Raw genomic sequence first — 16,552 nt, 5'->3', positions numbered from 1 at the left:
TATGAATAGGCTTTTTGAGGTTTGAAGAAGAGATTTAAAAAAAGGAAAACAAAAATAAAACAAATGTATTCATGAAAAATAATTCATCATGGATACTCTCTATAGAGAACCATTAGCTTTTGTTATATTTTGGGAGACAATATGCAATTTCACATCTGTGAAATTTCTTTTCCCTTCATATTGGTAAAGGTATTGTGGAAGTGAAAGAAAGAATTTTTTCCCCTATACATTTGCTTGTGAACCCTATTAAAGAGAAAATAACAGGTTAGAGAAACCCTTGTGCTAAATCAGTGCAGCTGTTTTTGCAGAGTTTGAGCGAGACAGGTACTGACGGCCAGAACTGTGTTTGCGTCAGCAGCACAACTATTAACTCTGAGTGCTGCCATTAATTTCTCAGGTGTGGCATGCTGATGAGTGGCTTCACTGTGACCAACCTGGCATCTCACCAGGGTTCTTAGGCATTTTTAGCCCCCAAAGATGAATATTTTGTCTGGTGCTTAACTGCTTTTTAGTAATGAGTGCATTTTCCTGTCTGAATGAACCCGTATGTCTTGGTGGGAAGCCTGGAGGTGCTGTGCATGGGGATGGAGAAGGGGATAAGGGAGAAGCAATGCCTTCACCTCACCTCTCTGCAAAGGGTGGATGAACAGCAGCCCCACTCTCTGGCACAGCCAGAGCTTCTTCTGCCAGGAATGATCTCATACCTTGGCTGTGCAGATATTTAAGTGAACCCAGGACCAGAATAATGAGCTAGTGCATGGCAAAGCATACTTGTATCTGCATGGATAGGGGTATAGATGTACAACCCCCTGAAGATTTTACTGTTGTAAGTCACTGTCCATTATTCCTCTTACAATGAGATTGATTCCTTCATCTATTCTTGCCTGCTCACGGGAGCATCCTTGTTGATGGAACAAGGCATTAAAATTTCAAAGCCCCATCTTGTCTTATAGCTTTAATTAGTCTTACAGCTTTAACTCAGCTTCTTGGGTAATTTTATCAACCTGCTATTTCATAGGTCCATAAAATCACAGAATGGTTTGGGTTGGAAGGGACCTTAAACATCACATCATTCCACCCCCTCCTATGGGGAGGGACACCTTCCAATATCCCAGGTTGCTGCCAGCCTTGTCCAACCTGGCCTTGAGCTCTTCCAAGGATGGGGCAGCCACAGTTGCTTTGGGCAACCAGTGCCAGGGCCTCCCCACCCTCACAGGGAAAAACTTATTCCCAGTATCCCATCTAACCGTTCCCTCTGGCAGTTTGTAGCCATTTCCTCTTGTTCTATCAGTAAGAGATCTCTCCGGCTCTGTTACAGTCCCTTTAGGGACTGCAAGGCTACTAAAAGTTCGCCCCAGAACCTCCTCTTTTTCCATGCCAGTTCTGGTTCTTGCCTCCAGTAAGCTTCCCAAAAAGAGAGGTGGAATGACCCAACCATCAAGACTGAGAGAAAATTATTTCATTAAATCATGACCCAACCATCAAGATTGAGAGAAAATAATTTCATTAAATCATTCTTAAATATACAACAAAGATACTGCTACTGGAGAGTGGTAGTGCTGCTAAAGGTCTAAGGAGCGGTTCTTGTAACAAAGCACATGAGAAACAAAGCTGAAATGAGCAAATGACACACTTTGGACTCATTGTTCAAACTGAAGTGACTCTGATAAAGCTTTGATGCAGTTATCATAGACTGTCAGTGTGAACGTCAGCTCCCATATATTGACACAGCATCAAGAAAATTCATTCAGCTGTCAGACTTGAGGATTTGGCCCTTCACCTTCTGAAATTTGTGCAGGCTGTCTTTCCATACAGATCTGTCAGTAGCCCTTCTGAAACAGCGCTGCTCAGATACTGCCAGCGTGTCTGTGCAGTACCCAACACTTGTAATTCCCAAAGATTCACATTGGAGATTTCTAGCTTAAGAAGTGTAGTCAGAGCCTCTTATCTGTTTCCTAAAGTTATTGAGTAAAGGAGTTTTCACTTGAAGTTGCTGGCATGAGTTTCACTGGTGCTGCTCACAGTGCATGCAAATGCTCAGCAGCCGCAGCTGCTTGCATATAAAACAAAATGCTGTTAAAATGCTTCTCCAGCATGGTTCCCATCATTAATTTTGATTCATGTTCTGTCTCTATGAAAAAATACAGAACATGCAAATCAGCTGCAAAGATAAGCTACCCATTCCATGAGGTGGTGAAGTTGTACATGGAAATGCTGCTAAATCTCTCTCAGGTACCCGCTCCTAACAGAACCACAGGACGGGTTCAGAGGGCTCGTTCTGCCCTCCTGAGGATGCTCACTTCTACTGTACAAGTCAGGGAACAGCATGCATTAATTCCAGTGGTCTCCTTCCACCTTCAGAAAATTAATGTAATGAATTGTTCCATGGCTTCAGTCACTCCCAAAGCACCTGCTTTGCAGTATTCTCATGCCCAGGTCATGCTGTATTAGCAACATGGGGCCAAATTCATGAGAACTTTGCAAGCTTATTCCACCTGAGGACTTGTGTCCCTCTGGTGTTGACATTTTTGTGAACTGCTACGTTTTTTGTGCACATCTCCTAAAAACATTTTCATGCAAGTCCATCTAAACACATGGAATGGTTTTACTGTTACTGTCACAGTAATGGCTTCTGCCTGTATGCCCAGCAAGGCTTGTAAAGAAGTTGCACAATTTTTTACAGAGACTGAGGGAGATAAAAGTAAGAGAGAGATAAAACCCAAACAAGTTTATGGGCGCATAAACCTTCCTTTAGAGCTAAAGATTGCCTGCTCCCATAAACTTTGTCTTGATAGTGTTTACATACACAAAGAGGGAGTTACACTATCAGGCAGGAAGCATGGATTAGGAGGGAAGGAGTGGGCAAACAGTGGCAGATACCACTGATTACAGGAGCTATGGTGTCCTTTAACACTGGACTAAATGGTAAAGGATTTAAAACATGAAAACTGCATTTATAGTTTATATATGTTTAAATTTATAAACGCCTGTCTGTGTTTTGAGGTGTGATTTCCAGACCCAAGCTAGCACACGTACAGATCATCTGCTTTTGAGAGTATTGTCTGTGTCATCTTTCTCCAAAGTCAACCTACTCAAAGGAGACTGAGCAGGAACTGTGAAGCTGCCTTAGAGAAGGCTATCACAGACACAACCACACTCAAGACTATAACATTAAGTTTCATAAATTTGCTTTTCCAAAGGACTAAAATTTGTATGACCTTGAAACTTAAACAGTGCAGAGTTTTAACTGCTGAAACCCCATCAAAAATCATCAAAAGTCATCAAAACAAAGTGTAGAGACTGGACAGAAGCATGGATGTACACACACTTGCAACTGATTTATTGTTTTCAAATCAATTGAAGGTTATTTTTTTCCTCTGTAACTATTGATAAACAGTTAACTCTACTTAAAAGTTTATGTCTTCCTTATTGAGGCTGGAATGACAGCCTTTATACTTCTCCCAACACTTACTTTCATCCAATTCTCAGGATTAATGTGAAGTGCTATATTCTGCTACGACAGCTGAGTAGTCAGTCTTCTGAATGCCTCTTACTGAAAAAAAATGCACACGACTTGCTTTGCACCATATTAGCAACAATTTAACTCGGTTGTTTTAATGGAACCAGTGTTTTAAGGCTTGTGCAGCCCCTGCCAAATGCATAGCAGCTCTGCTGTTAGCAGCATGCAGTTCAGCTAGTCATGGTGCTCACACTGAAAAGGATTTTCTGCTTCAAACACTTAATTCCTACTGAGTTCCCAGCTCTTTAATCCATGTCGTTTTTAGCCTCTTTGATGGTGGCTTGCCAGAAGCTGAATTCAACAGGCACGAAGGACAGCTACTAGGAAACACTGCCTTCCAATACAAAGGAAATACAACTTAATTGTCAGTATCTGGAATAGTAAAAGCCCCAGATTTTCAATGCAAAATGTGCAGTGCAAAGTTGGCTCACTTCATGAGTTCTGCTTCAATGGCAGCACTGCACTGCACATTTAAGAACATTACTTTTGCACATTTTTTTTAAAAACTGCTTTTTCAGGTTTTTTTTGGTAAGAATTCAAACTGACTGTCCTAGAGCAACCATCTTTCACTTTCTTCCTTTACTTTATTCTGAAGTGTCTAACAGTGATTTACCAATGCCAAATTTGCATTTTTGAATCCAGATTGGTTCACTTGAGAGTGCTTGAAAGCTGTTGACAGCACTTCAGTAGCCCCTCTTATGTAAGCTAGATCTTACTGAGATTATAGCATTTTTCTTGGAAGGACATTTCATACATAATTTCCACTCTTCCATTTTCATATATATTTTTATCTAGGAAAGTGACAGCAGATCTGGTGAGTTCAGCTTAGAACTAACCTGTATTTCATCAGTTTGTGAGGCAAAGGTAGCTGAAAAAATTACTGTTCTTCTACTCATTTTTTCTAGTAAATAAAAAAATGCATCTTTCCTGAGGAGTTTTCATTTGCATTAGATAGTAGGGGAGCCCTATATAATTTAGTCATAAATTATGTGGCTGGTTGATTGTACCATAGGATCTATGTTCTTTTAATGGTCCAGGTGTTCAGCAACATCCCCATCTACTCTCTTCAACACAAATTCATGATTCACCTGTCTGCTTCTGACTCCTTTGCTTTCTCTCTCCAACAGGTTTTTAGCCAACACAACTTTTGATGGTCTCAGTGGCCACATTAAGGTAAAGGGCTCATCCATTGTCAGCTCAGAAAATAATTTCTTCATCTGGAATCTGCAGCATGACCCCGTTGGAAATCCAATGTGGACACGCCTGGGGAGCTGGCAAGAAGGGAAGATCATCATGGACTATGGGATATGGCCAGAACAGGCACAGAGACACAAAAGTCACATGCAACACCCCACCCGGCTGCACCTGAGGGTGGTGACTCTGATTGAGCATCCCTTTGTCTTCACAAGGGATGTAGATGATGAAGGTCTTTGCCCAGCAGGGCAGCTGTGCCTGGACCCACTGACCAATGATTCAGGTGTGCTGGACAACCTGTTTGAAACCCTCCAAGGGGGCAATGACACCGTGCCCAATGAGCTGAAGAAGTGCTGCTATGGCTACTGCATTGACCTGCTGGAGAAGCTGGCTGAGGATATGAATTTTGATTTTGACTTGTACATTGTTGGGGATGGAAAATACGGTGCCTGGAAGAATGGCCACTGGACTGGGCTGGTGGGAGACCTTCTTGCTGGTACAGCTCACATGGCAGTGACATCATTCAGCATCAACACTGCCCGAAGCCAAGTGATTGATTTCACCAGCCCTTTCTTTTCAACCAGCTTGGGGATTTTGGTGAGGACCAAAGACACTGCAGCTCCTATTGGAGCCTTTATGTGGCCACTTCACTGGACTATGTGGCTGGGGATATTTGTTGCTCTTCACATCACAGCTGTATTCCTCACCTTGTATGAGTGGAAAAGTCCTTTTGGAATGACCCCTAGGGGAAGGAACAGGAACAAAGTGTTCTCCTTCTCCTCTGCCCTCAATGTCTGCTACGCAATCCTGTTTGGAAGAACAGCTGCCATCAAACCCCCAAAGTGCTGGACTGGAAGGTTTTTAATGAATCTCTGGGCTATTTTCTGCTTGTTTTGCCTGTCGACATACACAGCCAACCTAGCTGCTGTCATGGTGGGAGAGAAGATCTATGAAGAACTTTCTGGAATACATGACCCAAAGGTAAAGCATGTCTGTTGTTATTAACTCAGCCTTTTCTTCATTCAAAATTCACTGCTGCATAATTTATGGTTTCTAACAAAATCAGAAAGTAATCTTTGTGGAAAACTGTGGTTGCAATTACTTACAACCTGGTGGCATTTCAGGAGGAAAGTTCAGTGAGATAGGACCTTTAAACACCCATAAGAGTGTAGGGGGAAGGATTTAAAAGATTGAAGGTGAGGAGAAAGATGAAGTATTCTGATACTGTCCACTGCAAAGAATAGTTGGTTCTACCTGAAGATTAAGGATTTGAGTTCAGTTCCAAGTTCCCTTTGATGGGACTTGTTTAAATCAGTTGGATGACCCAGACCATCCTGAAATCTACTCAAACAAAACAACTTCACAGAACGAGACGAAACCACTGATCCTCTCTAGGTAGGATTTTTCAAGTATTTCACTGGTCATAATGCTGCTGGCAAAGGCAGTGCTGGCAAAATTCCCCATGAATGCTAAATGAAACATAGCAGAACTGAAATATTTTGAAAAATCCTGCCTTATGCTTCAAAACAGAAGAATTCACTTTATAAGTAGTCAGGCATTTGATTTGCAGTGCAGTTTCTGCTGGGGAGCCATCATGGGAGGAGATGAGCATGTTGTAGACAACCCATCTGCAAAGAACTCAGACTTTCCAGAACTTCCTCCACCTGCTCTCTCCCCCTTCCCAAGAGGGCTTCAGTTGGAATTTTAGTCCAGTCCTTTTCTAAGACTACGCCTAATTTATTTGTCACTAAGTAGTGATCAGGAAAGCAAGGGGCAGAATGGCTTTTAGAGAGAATGAATGGCTGCAGGTGACACCAGAGCATCCTCTGCACCCAGCAGCCACTCCAAGGGACACAATGGCAGCAGCAGATTTCCCTTGCTCATGTGGCACTTTCTGCAGTGAAGGTGTGATTGTATTACCCAGTTTTGTACTCGTGACCTAACTGCTGGTACAGAAACCATCCACCATGTGTTTGTCTCAAGGGACTGAACTGTTAGATTGTTCCACTATAAAAAAGTAACTTTAATAACACAAGAACAGGGCATACATCTTGCTTTTGTAAACTGAGTGGATAAATGGTACATATGCCCCTCCAGACAACAAAGGCCAGGCTCCATCTGTTCCGTTAGTGAAACCTCACAGTCAGGCTGATGACCAGACAGTTTTAACTGTGCAAGAGCAGTGCCTGACTCACTCCCTGCAGTGTTAATAAGATGGTTTCTACCAAAAAATGTTATAAACAAAGAACAACAGTTTTGTGGCTCACCCAATGTGCTCCAAAATTGATTTATGGCTTAAAGCAAATTGCTTCTAATAATCTTCCATTCCCCTCCCAACAAAAAATATCATAAATATTGCATTAATATCTTGATCAATACAAGCCATAGAAGTCCATTATATATGATTTACTCAAAGCATTCTGAAGAAGCAGATGAGAGGTTTCAGCTGAATTTCCCCAGCTCCAGGGATATCTCTGTTACACCATTGTGTGAAGCCACAACATTAGTTTGAAAAATTAGTTTAGTCTTCTACCTTTGCATGGGCATCTCCTCATCCATCAAATTGCATCAGATTACATCCTATTTTTCAGCCTCACTCCTGTGACCACATGCAATGTTTTTAAAACAGGTGTTGGAAAATTCTTGCAGCCCCAAGGAAAATTAAATTATTCTAAATCTGTGCTGTTGAAGCTTAGTGCAGAACATTGAAGCGTGTCAGGTGCTGCAGACACAGATCTTAGTCCAGAACAGAAACACTGATGACTCCTGGTTAGTAGCCTCAGTGATTCCATTACCTCAGTGGGATTACTAGCCTTTCCTAGAAAAGCATTTCCCTGCTTTATGGAATGAATCTAAGCCTCTGAGTAGTTACCAGCTCCCATCATAGGAATAAGACTACACAGATTTTAGGAAAGAAGATTGCCTGCCATTGCATGAGCTGCAGAGTAGTTTTGTGTGTGTCATTCATGCATTTGCCTCCAAAGTCTTAGTCTGAAAGAGTAGTTGTAATAGAAAGTGCACTGGTTTAACCTTGTTCACACAAGAGCCTGAGCTATGGCTATTCAAAGTTCTCTCTAAGAGTTAAAGCTTAGGTTTAGGAAATATTTGGGCCACAGCAGTCACACATTTACAGGCACCACTTTAGTTGGTTACTTAAAGCATTTTTTATGTGACTAAAAGATGTTATGCTTGGGTTTTTCTTCCCAGATATATTTACCTCTTTCTTTTTAGTGGTGGAGACTCATTTCAAAAAGAAGGCAGCAGGAGAGAGAAATAACATTTTTAATTTAAATATACTTCTAAACATCCTTCTGCTGCTTTCAGTATGCATGTGTCCTTTGTACTGTGCTTTTGAAATTTATTTAAGAAACAAAGCCCAAAATAGAGAAGCAGCTTTCTCGAGGTGATGTAAGACATGTAATTTCTTCAGGCTGTCAGCCATAAATGGCAAATCCCATCTAAGGTTGTGAACAGTCAGGAAGGACAGAATTAGAGCTATCTCAGTTGGACCTTTAAATGCACTAATGATATAGAAGAGAGTATAGAAATATCATCAAGCTGCTGAAAGGAGGAACAGCCAGCGAGACAGGAACCAGAGCAGAAGGAAAGCAGTGTGAGGAATGAGAATTAATTTACTGGAATGTGTCTTGAATTTGGGGAACTTGCCATGTATTTTCTGTGTAAGAGTCTTAACCAGGGCAGATCACTAAAGCCACACTCCTGCAGTGTCCATCAAAGGTGGCTGCCCCCTTTCCTAGGAGGTACACCAGGTTGTTGAGATCTTGAAGCAATGTTCTGACACCTTAAAATCTAATTCTTCTAAGAAAATGGGTGGTTTGGGGCCAGAGCTGCCCCCTCCCCCCTTATTTTCTAACTGTACACGTTTTAGACATCATCTCTTGCCAGTGGAAACTGACAAATACTGTTTTTGTGTCCACTGGCACGCGATCAGCCTCCTGTTTGAGGACAAGGAGACAGGATAGCTACAGGATAAATGTGCTGGCTGCCCAGATGGAGCATGCATCCATGTCCTGAATCCCCCTTAAGAAACTGTCTACAGTGTGTGGCAAAGAAGTTTAAAAGCTTGTCTATAGACAGAGGACATAGAGAAAAAGCATTGTATTTGTATAATTTCCTCTATTCTTATCTCTTCTCTCATCTGAATCACACAGGCTCATCTCACTTTTTCTTCTAATGTCACCTCTTAGTTTGCACAAAAATATTATACCATTATTCTTTGTCAGAGTGCCCAGCAGCCAGGTACTCAGCCAGAGCTGAGTTCTTTCCAAGGTTCAGATATTCCTCCGCCAGGCATGCAGACCAGGAGCCTGCCTTGGGGATGGTCTGATCACAGAATTACAGAATGGTTTGTGTTGGAAGAGGCATTAAAAACCACCTTGTTCCCCCCATCTGCCATAGGGAGGGATACCCTCCACCAAGTTGCTCATTTATATGTATTTCACTCTTTGGTACAGCCATGTGTAAGTCCTAGAAAGAAGATATTTTACTCTGCAGAGCAGTTCATGGCAGGTGATTCTGCAGGATCCCCCAGAGAGTGGAGTTTTTTTAGTGTCAAAGGGACCTGCATGGGTCCCTTTTTGGGTTTTTCATGCAAGAACACGTAGTGGAGATGCACCATGGTGTCCTGAGTGTGCTGGATAGTTCAGGTGATCTGAGGCAAAAGAATTCTGGAAGCCCATAGTGCAGAAGAAATATTTCGAACATGCTACGATGGAAGCAAACAGGAGTAGAAGGGAGAGGAGCTGGGCAGATTTTGCATAAGGTAGTCCAACACCTGGCCTTCTTTTCTGCAAAAAGTGTTGTTCTTTCAACAATTTAATGAGGGTTTTGGGCGCTATCCACCCATTGTGATTTTTGTGACATCTGACAGCTTTTCTTTCCCATCTTTACTACACACTTAAGTAGCCATTTACTGTGGTTATGTTTTTACTACCCTGCATCACTATACCTTCGAAAACACCTCTTGGCAGTGGCAAAGTTCCTTTCTGCGTTATATTTTGACATAAAATATTGAACGTATTTAGCTTCATTTAACAAAAAAAGGGCTACTTCTTTATGTCCCATCACCAGCAATTTCACTGCATTGTCTCTCCTAACTTTACATGCCCACAAAGAAAAGATAAGATATTATTGGTCAGTCTACTATATCTTTACAGTTATATTTGTACAGGTAGGCTGCTCTTAAGGAACTGGCTTCAGGAAAAGATCACCTAAATCATTCCCTGGAAGTGCCTCCTTCTCTCTGCCGTGAATGATGGTGTTTCCAAAACTCACAAAAAAATGCAAAGTGCCCCAAGAAATACACTGCAGTCACCTACAGTCATTCTGGCAAGGTCCACCCAGCAAGTCCTTCAAACAGCCTTGGTGTGCATTGGGATTAGTCCCCAGAAATCTCTGATCTTCTCCCAGTTCAGTGCCTGAAGACTTGCTCTTATGCGGTGGCCACATCTTTATTACAAAACTAAGTACTCTGAGTGATCCAGGCAAGGTATTTCTGAGGTTTTGTTAATCAGGAATTCAGTATGTGCAACCACCCAGATATTTGTATCTAGATATATAAAATATGAGGGTGCAAGCTCTCATTTCTGATTTATGAGCATCTCAGTTAGAAGCCTTATGGCCCTTATTATATCATATATATAATGAATACTTTGTGTTATTTGTATTAAAACTGTCCAGAAAAAAAACTGGTAAGCAACTGCAGATGAGCTTTAGCAACATCAAATCAAAGGAAAAGAAAGGTCAAGCCACTCTATATGTTGTCCCTAATTAGAGGCATGATTCAAATACTCCTTCTTTTAATGATATTTTCCATCAAGTTCAGCAATTTTTAGGTGAGGCCAGAACTGTTGTGTGTTTATTGGTAAATTTTCTTCCTGAAAAAGGAATTTTTGTAGGAATTACACTAATGCAAATTACTGCTGTGGTCTTTCACTGCAGCAGCCTGAGATGAATCATTATAAGGGCACTACTTGAACTGTATGTGTTAAATAGATAATAAAGTAGCATTTATTTAAATATGCATTAAATGCATTAAATTGTATAGCAAAAAATCAAGTTACAAACTCAGTGGAATTTAAAAAAATCTTATTGCTGCCATGGGGTTTAGTATTTGTACAGGACCACAGGGCTCTTTTCACAACTAAAAGAAGAAACTACAGAGCATGTGCTTCTGTGCAGGAATTACTGGGCACAGGAAGGTCATGATTCACAGCATCACAGCCTGATAATTAATACATGGTGCCTTTCTGAGTATTAATGAGTAAGTGAAGGATTTGAACTCAAAAAGACTTTCAGTGTCACAGAGAGGAAAGTGAAAAACTCTCAGACAAAGGCAAAATTGAGTATCAAGCTCCAGCCAGAAAAAAAGAATTGCAAGGCTGTCTCATAGAGGAATGAAAGGCACCTGGAATTTATGGAGGTGCAATCTTGACTTCTTTAGCTTCCCCATGCAATTTATGGTGGTGAACACTTGACTTGTTTAACTTCCCCATCACCTCATTAAAGATTTCTTGTTAAAGTTACATCTTTGGAGGTTCAGAATCTGTCCAGCTCAGATCTGCTTCGTTCTGATACCCATTTTATCAGACAATGCCTGCAGTGTTCTGCAAATCAAGTTTCCTTTCCTGATGAAACACTTTTCTTTATGCCTTCTTGCCAACAATTATCTTTTTGTTATCTTTGCATATTAACCTTTACTGCTTGAGGTCTTCACCTACACACACTGCCTCACTATCACTGGCTGCCCTGGCCACTCCTCACCTCCCCTCATTGTTTCAGACAAAGAATTTAGGGGTAGGTGTGGAAGAGAGGAGGTTCTGCTGTCTTCATTCCGAGTAGTGCAGGTCATGAAGGTTTTTCTTCAAGCACCAGAAGGAATTAATATGTTTTAGCATTTTCACATCTATGTGGGGGTCAGTTTCTCATTCTCAAGCTAAATACCTAAATACCTAAATGTCATAATATATTTTGAAAAAAGGAAAGTGAGCCCACCACCAGAAATAGCACCTGCATCATAGATGGGGTTCAGACCCTTGCAAGAAATAATGCAAGTGGAGAATTACAAGTTACTGAAGTAACTGGCAAAAAGTAGCAGAGAACAGTGAAGGTGCACAAGCTGATCCTATCACCTGACAGGTGGAAGGTCATTGCATAGCTGACTTAGCAGCATGGAGAATGTTTATTTCTGTTCACAAAAGTCACAGCCATGGTGATCTACAGAGACCAGAGTGCTAGTCTGGCTCACCCTCGTGGAGACAGAAGTCCTGCACTGATCCACTGGATTTCAGGGATGACAACAGTCCAAGTCCTCTGGAAGAAATAGGGGTTTTCACTGCGTGCATTAAGATTTGACTGAACACCAGGTAAAGTCAAATACTAGTGTCTGTATTTCACTGTGCAAGAAGCCAGGGTATCCAAATACGGCCGTAATTTTTCATTTACACTTCATGCTTAACACATTCCTCACTGATTCCAAGAAGGAAAAAAAAATCCCTTTCTGTTCCCATGTTGGATCTGTCTGTAACACAGGACTCCCTCTGATTTCCCTTCATTTGATGCTCTTGAATCCAAAGCAAATAGCAAATAGTGTGTTGCAGAAATGAGGGCAGCGCAGGTAGACAGTTCCACCTACAGTTTCCTACAATTGGAAACCTCTTCATCCTGGTTACTCACAACCCCTTTACAACACAAACCCATTGTTTATTCCTTTCCTGGAAAGCACAGAGCGTTACTCCTGCCTTACAGGTTTAGGCAGAGGACTGTTTCCAGCCCTGGCACCCAGGGGACAGTTGCCACATGGCCAGGGGGTGGGAGGACTGACCTTCAACCGGCAACAGGTGGAGCAGAAGAAATTTTTAAGAAAAAGGATTTTAAAGACAGTGTTTTTGAAGATGGTAAACTACCTACTTAAAGTTGCTGCCACATTAGATTTCTTTCTCCCGCCCTCAGATGTTTGTAGAAATCTGTGATAGCTTTTCCTCCAGAGGCTGGAGACTCAGGATGGAAAGACAAGAGGAATTCTCTAACCGAAATCTTCTTTGGTATCTCTTTGGTAGCTGGAACATGTTCTCAGCCACACAGCTCTTCTTCACTTGCTTGTAATTTGAAAAGGATTTCACCTGCCTGACAGTGCATTAGCCACATTTTACAGGGAGCAAGCAGGAGAACATGCTGGAGGAAGTGACTCTATCTGGAACATCTTTACAGCTGCTTTCTGCTGAAATGGAATTGGAAGCAGTGGTCTACTGCATTTTGGGAATTACATCCCTTCTTTTCCCTCAGTCTATCCATTTTTCTTACAATATTTTACACTTTCTACCTTACAGTCCTCAGCTCTCCCAGAATAAATCACAGCTTTGAGATTGCTCTGTCCAGAAAACTCTTAGAAAGCTATTAAGAAACAGGGATAAACACACCTGCAAGTTTGTATTCTCCAGAGTGCTCTTCTTACAGAGCTTTTTGCACTGCCCAGCATCTGAATCATAAGGGCAACCCTCAGAAATTAACCACAGATCTAGTCCCGTCTCATCCCTGAGCTGAACAGCTTTTCCAACACACAAAGGAGCAGAGCAGACCTATATTTAATTATCAGTGCTCACACAGGGACCATGAACACAAAGATTCACATTTTTGAGCAGAGACCTAAGTCACAGTTTCCTTTCACATATTCCCTTGTTGCAGTGAGGAGAATAAACTGTCAGCAGTGGACTCTGCACTTACGTCCAGATTGAAGCTGCTCATTGACTTCAGTGCAGCTGTCAGGTTTTATGGGAACTAATGACCTCTCTGAGCTGGATTCAAAGTGACAGAATTTTAAGGAAATCTGTCATTATCCTGACAAGGAAAGAATCAGCTCCACCGACACTTTTCGCAGCAGAGAAGCGAAAGTGTTGATTCAAATGTATTCTGCAAACACCCTCTCCTGGAGGGCCTGGGAACCTCCCGGCTTCCGAAGCCTGAACACGTAGGACAGTTCCTGATCAAAACCTCCACTTCCAGAAGTTGAGCTGTGAATTTTCATCTGCTAAAATCTGAAATTCATGTGCTTCACTGTGAATAATTTTCTTTCATCTCCCTCTGCACCCCATAAATATTCACTAGTTAGTTTCACTAGTTAGTTTTCAAAAACTCCTGCAGATAAGAAGGGAAAGCCCATGAATAGTTTTATATTGGTTTGTGGTTGGGATTTTTTTTTTATTACTATTATTTCATTTGTTTTGTTCACTTTCCCCTGAAATTTTGCGTATCACTTCCAATTGCTTATATTTTCTCATTGGGCTATGGGAAATCTATTGGTGGCTGGGAAACCACCTAAATGTGTGGGTTACATAAGGTGAAGTAAAATACGACTGCTTTATGTGTGAGAGACAGAAATATCGTTGTAAAACAGCAGATTTCTAAAACCACATCAGTCCTTTAACTAATGCTGTCTTTTTCTAGTGATTAGGAGCTGAAACTGAGCAGATTTTTAAGATTCTGGAGTAGTTGCCTGGCAGAGATCATGCTGGCAATTCTGCTGATAACAAGGTGCCCATTAAACACTGCACTTGGTGTTATAACAGGTAACCAGCACTGTTGTGGAAGCAAGCTACTAAAACTTTTTACACCATAGTTTTTCCTCAGAAGTTGTTATAAAAGTTAGGAACATTGCTTTCAGCCATGTTTCTCATTTCTATACCCTATTTAAATTAAAAAGCACCTTTATGGGTAGGGGTAAAAGCTAAACATTAGCTCTGTCACTGAAGTAAGTGGTCACTGGCGCTGCCCTTAGCTACATACTGGGTTGCCTTTTTCTCATTTCCAGCAAAAAAAAATAATTCATGGAGTTGAATTTGGGCACTGAAGAGGCCAACAGAATGAATGATGAAATGCTTCTCGTGAATTGAGATCGTGATTAGAAATGGAGTTCCCAAAGCATTTTTCCTCCAGTCCCATTTCACAGAACTCTTCTCAGCCAGACTCAGTGAGGCAGCTGCTGCCCCCCATCAATCAATTTCCTAGATTTCAGTTACACCATTGCTTGTAGAAAATAGCCACAATTTCCCTTCCCAATAGCTGCTCTGTTTAGATGTTCCTTGTCTCCTCGCAGGTCCCAGCAAGTTCAAACTCCATGGGATCAGCAGGCAATATTCTACTGCCTACTTTGTGGACCTGAGACCATAATTTTCTGTATCTGGACTCTTACTGCAAAAATAAATAACAACTGAATGGGATGTCAACCTCAAAATGATACTAAACTAAACCAGGGCATCAAGGGGGGAAAAGTGCTTGAGGTAAATAATTTGGTTTTGCAGCACTGAAAAGTCATACAAAAGCCAGAACCTGCTAGAAAGACCTCAAAACCCCACAGTACCACAGCCTTGAGTGTGCCAAGGTTAACTGCTGCATTTTCAGTTTTAAATCCCAGCCTGCACTGGAGATTTCTGGGCCTGTTTCCTTTCAAGTTGGCATTTAGGTGTTCTCCCCAGCTGACAGCATTGAGTGCAATGGCAATGCATTACATAAAATGGAATGTGCCAAGTTATGCAAAACCGCTGTCATTCAGGATCATGTTTTCCTGTTTCTGCTGCTGTGGTTTCATCACATTGATGTTTATCATGTTGGTGTTTTCATGCATAATTGGCACCCCAAGCCATAGATGTATGCAGATGCCCAATTCGTCTCAACATCTTCCCAAAAAACACAAGTTCTCCGCTTCCCACTCAGCAGATGTTTTAACAACAGCAAACAGAAACCAAGGATGTCTGGAAGTAAGGGGCTAAGCTGAAGGAACTGGTAACTGCAGTGTTTGCTTTCAGCAGCAAGAAGCACAAACATCATTTGTCTGGGAGCACCGTGTTATGCAAGGCACAGAAAACTCTGGGAAGTCCCAAAGCTTGTCCTGGCGCTGTTAGAGAAGTTGAATGTGCTGTAAAGCTCTGGTGTTTTCTTAAACACCTCATGGCCTCCCTGTCTCAAGGGACCCAACAGCCATTTCACCTCCTCAGTGCTTGGCAGCATTCACATTTCCCTTTGTTTTCTTACACAGTGCCTCTTGTTTTTTTCCTTATCCATGATACATTTTCTTCAGCAGTGAGACTCGTTCTTGGAAATGCTGGGCACAATCCATGTGTCCTACAGTAGATATTGTCCTGAGAAGTGTCACAGGGACAGCAGTGTTCACAGGGACACCAGTTCCAGAAATAACAGCTCTTTAGCCTTTCTCCTGCATCTGCATCCTCTACTTCCCAGCAGCATGTCCTAGTCCTTCCTCTCAAGATTGCTGCCTTCACAGAAGATGGAACATGCTCCTGAGCCATCTGTCCCTGTCCTGTACAGCAAGATCATCTGGTCTTGGCATTCCACAGCCCTGAACCTGTAAAATCCAAGCACTCAGTGCTCAAGTGCTCAGGCCCCTCTGGCTCCATGTCTCACTCATCTCTTGAGTCTGCCCCAAACACTAAACCAGGTCCAAATGGGATATCACCACATGCCTCATCACAACTTCATGTGCAACAGCTCCCTTACAGTAAAGTGTGGAGCTGGTTCTAAAATTTGGGGTGCACCTAAAGAATGGCCCCTCATGATATACACCATTGCTTCGGTATAAAACAGTTCACTGCTAGGAAATCCATGATCTCCAGTACTTGAGATGTAAAAACTATACTGTTGGCTGCTGGAGCTGTCACCCCTTTTTTGGAGAGCCACTAACCAGCAGCACTAAATAAGTTTTCAACCCCTTTTAGCTTCTAAAAAATAAAATATTAAAATACATTAGCAGTTAATAGCTTTTATCAGAGCTACTCAATTGACATATTCTTACCCTTGCTGTTGGAC

The 16,552-nt window shown here is 41.8% G+C and overlaps 1 protein-coding gene across 1 annotated transcript in view; it reads left to right on the top strand.

Annotated features, from left to right (window-relative positions):
• Window positions 1-16,552, top strand: part of GRIN3A (glutamate ionotropic receptor NMDA type subunit 3A) — a 67,880-nt gene that overhangs the window by 26,658 nt on the left and 24,670 nt on the right. The window contains exon 3 of the mRNA XM_036403364.1: window positions 4,648-5,695. Within this exon, the coding sequence (XP_036259257.1) occupies window positions 4,648-5,695 (1,048 nt within the window). The remainder of the gene's footprint in view (window positions 1-4,647; window positions 5,696-16,552) is intronic.

The sequence above is a fragment of the Molothrus ater genome, assembly GCF_012460135.2.
Source record: "Molothrus ater isolate BHLD 08-10-18 breed brown headed cowbird chromosome Z unlocalized genomic scaffold, BPBGC_Mater_1.1 matZ_random_MA36, whole genome shotgun sequence".
Lineage (NCBI taxonomy): Eukaryota > Metazoa > Chordata > Aves > Passeriformes > Icteridae > Molothrus > Molothrus ater.
The sequence above is the reverse complement of the archived record's forward strand: the minus strand, read 5'-3'. Positions and strand labels throughout refer to the sequence as shown.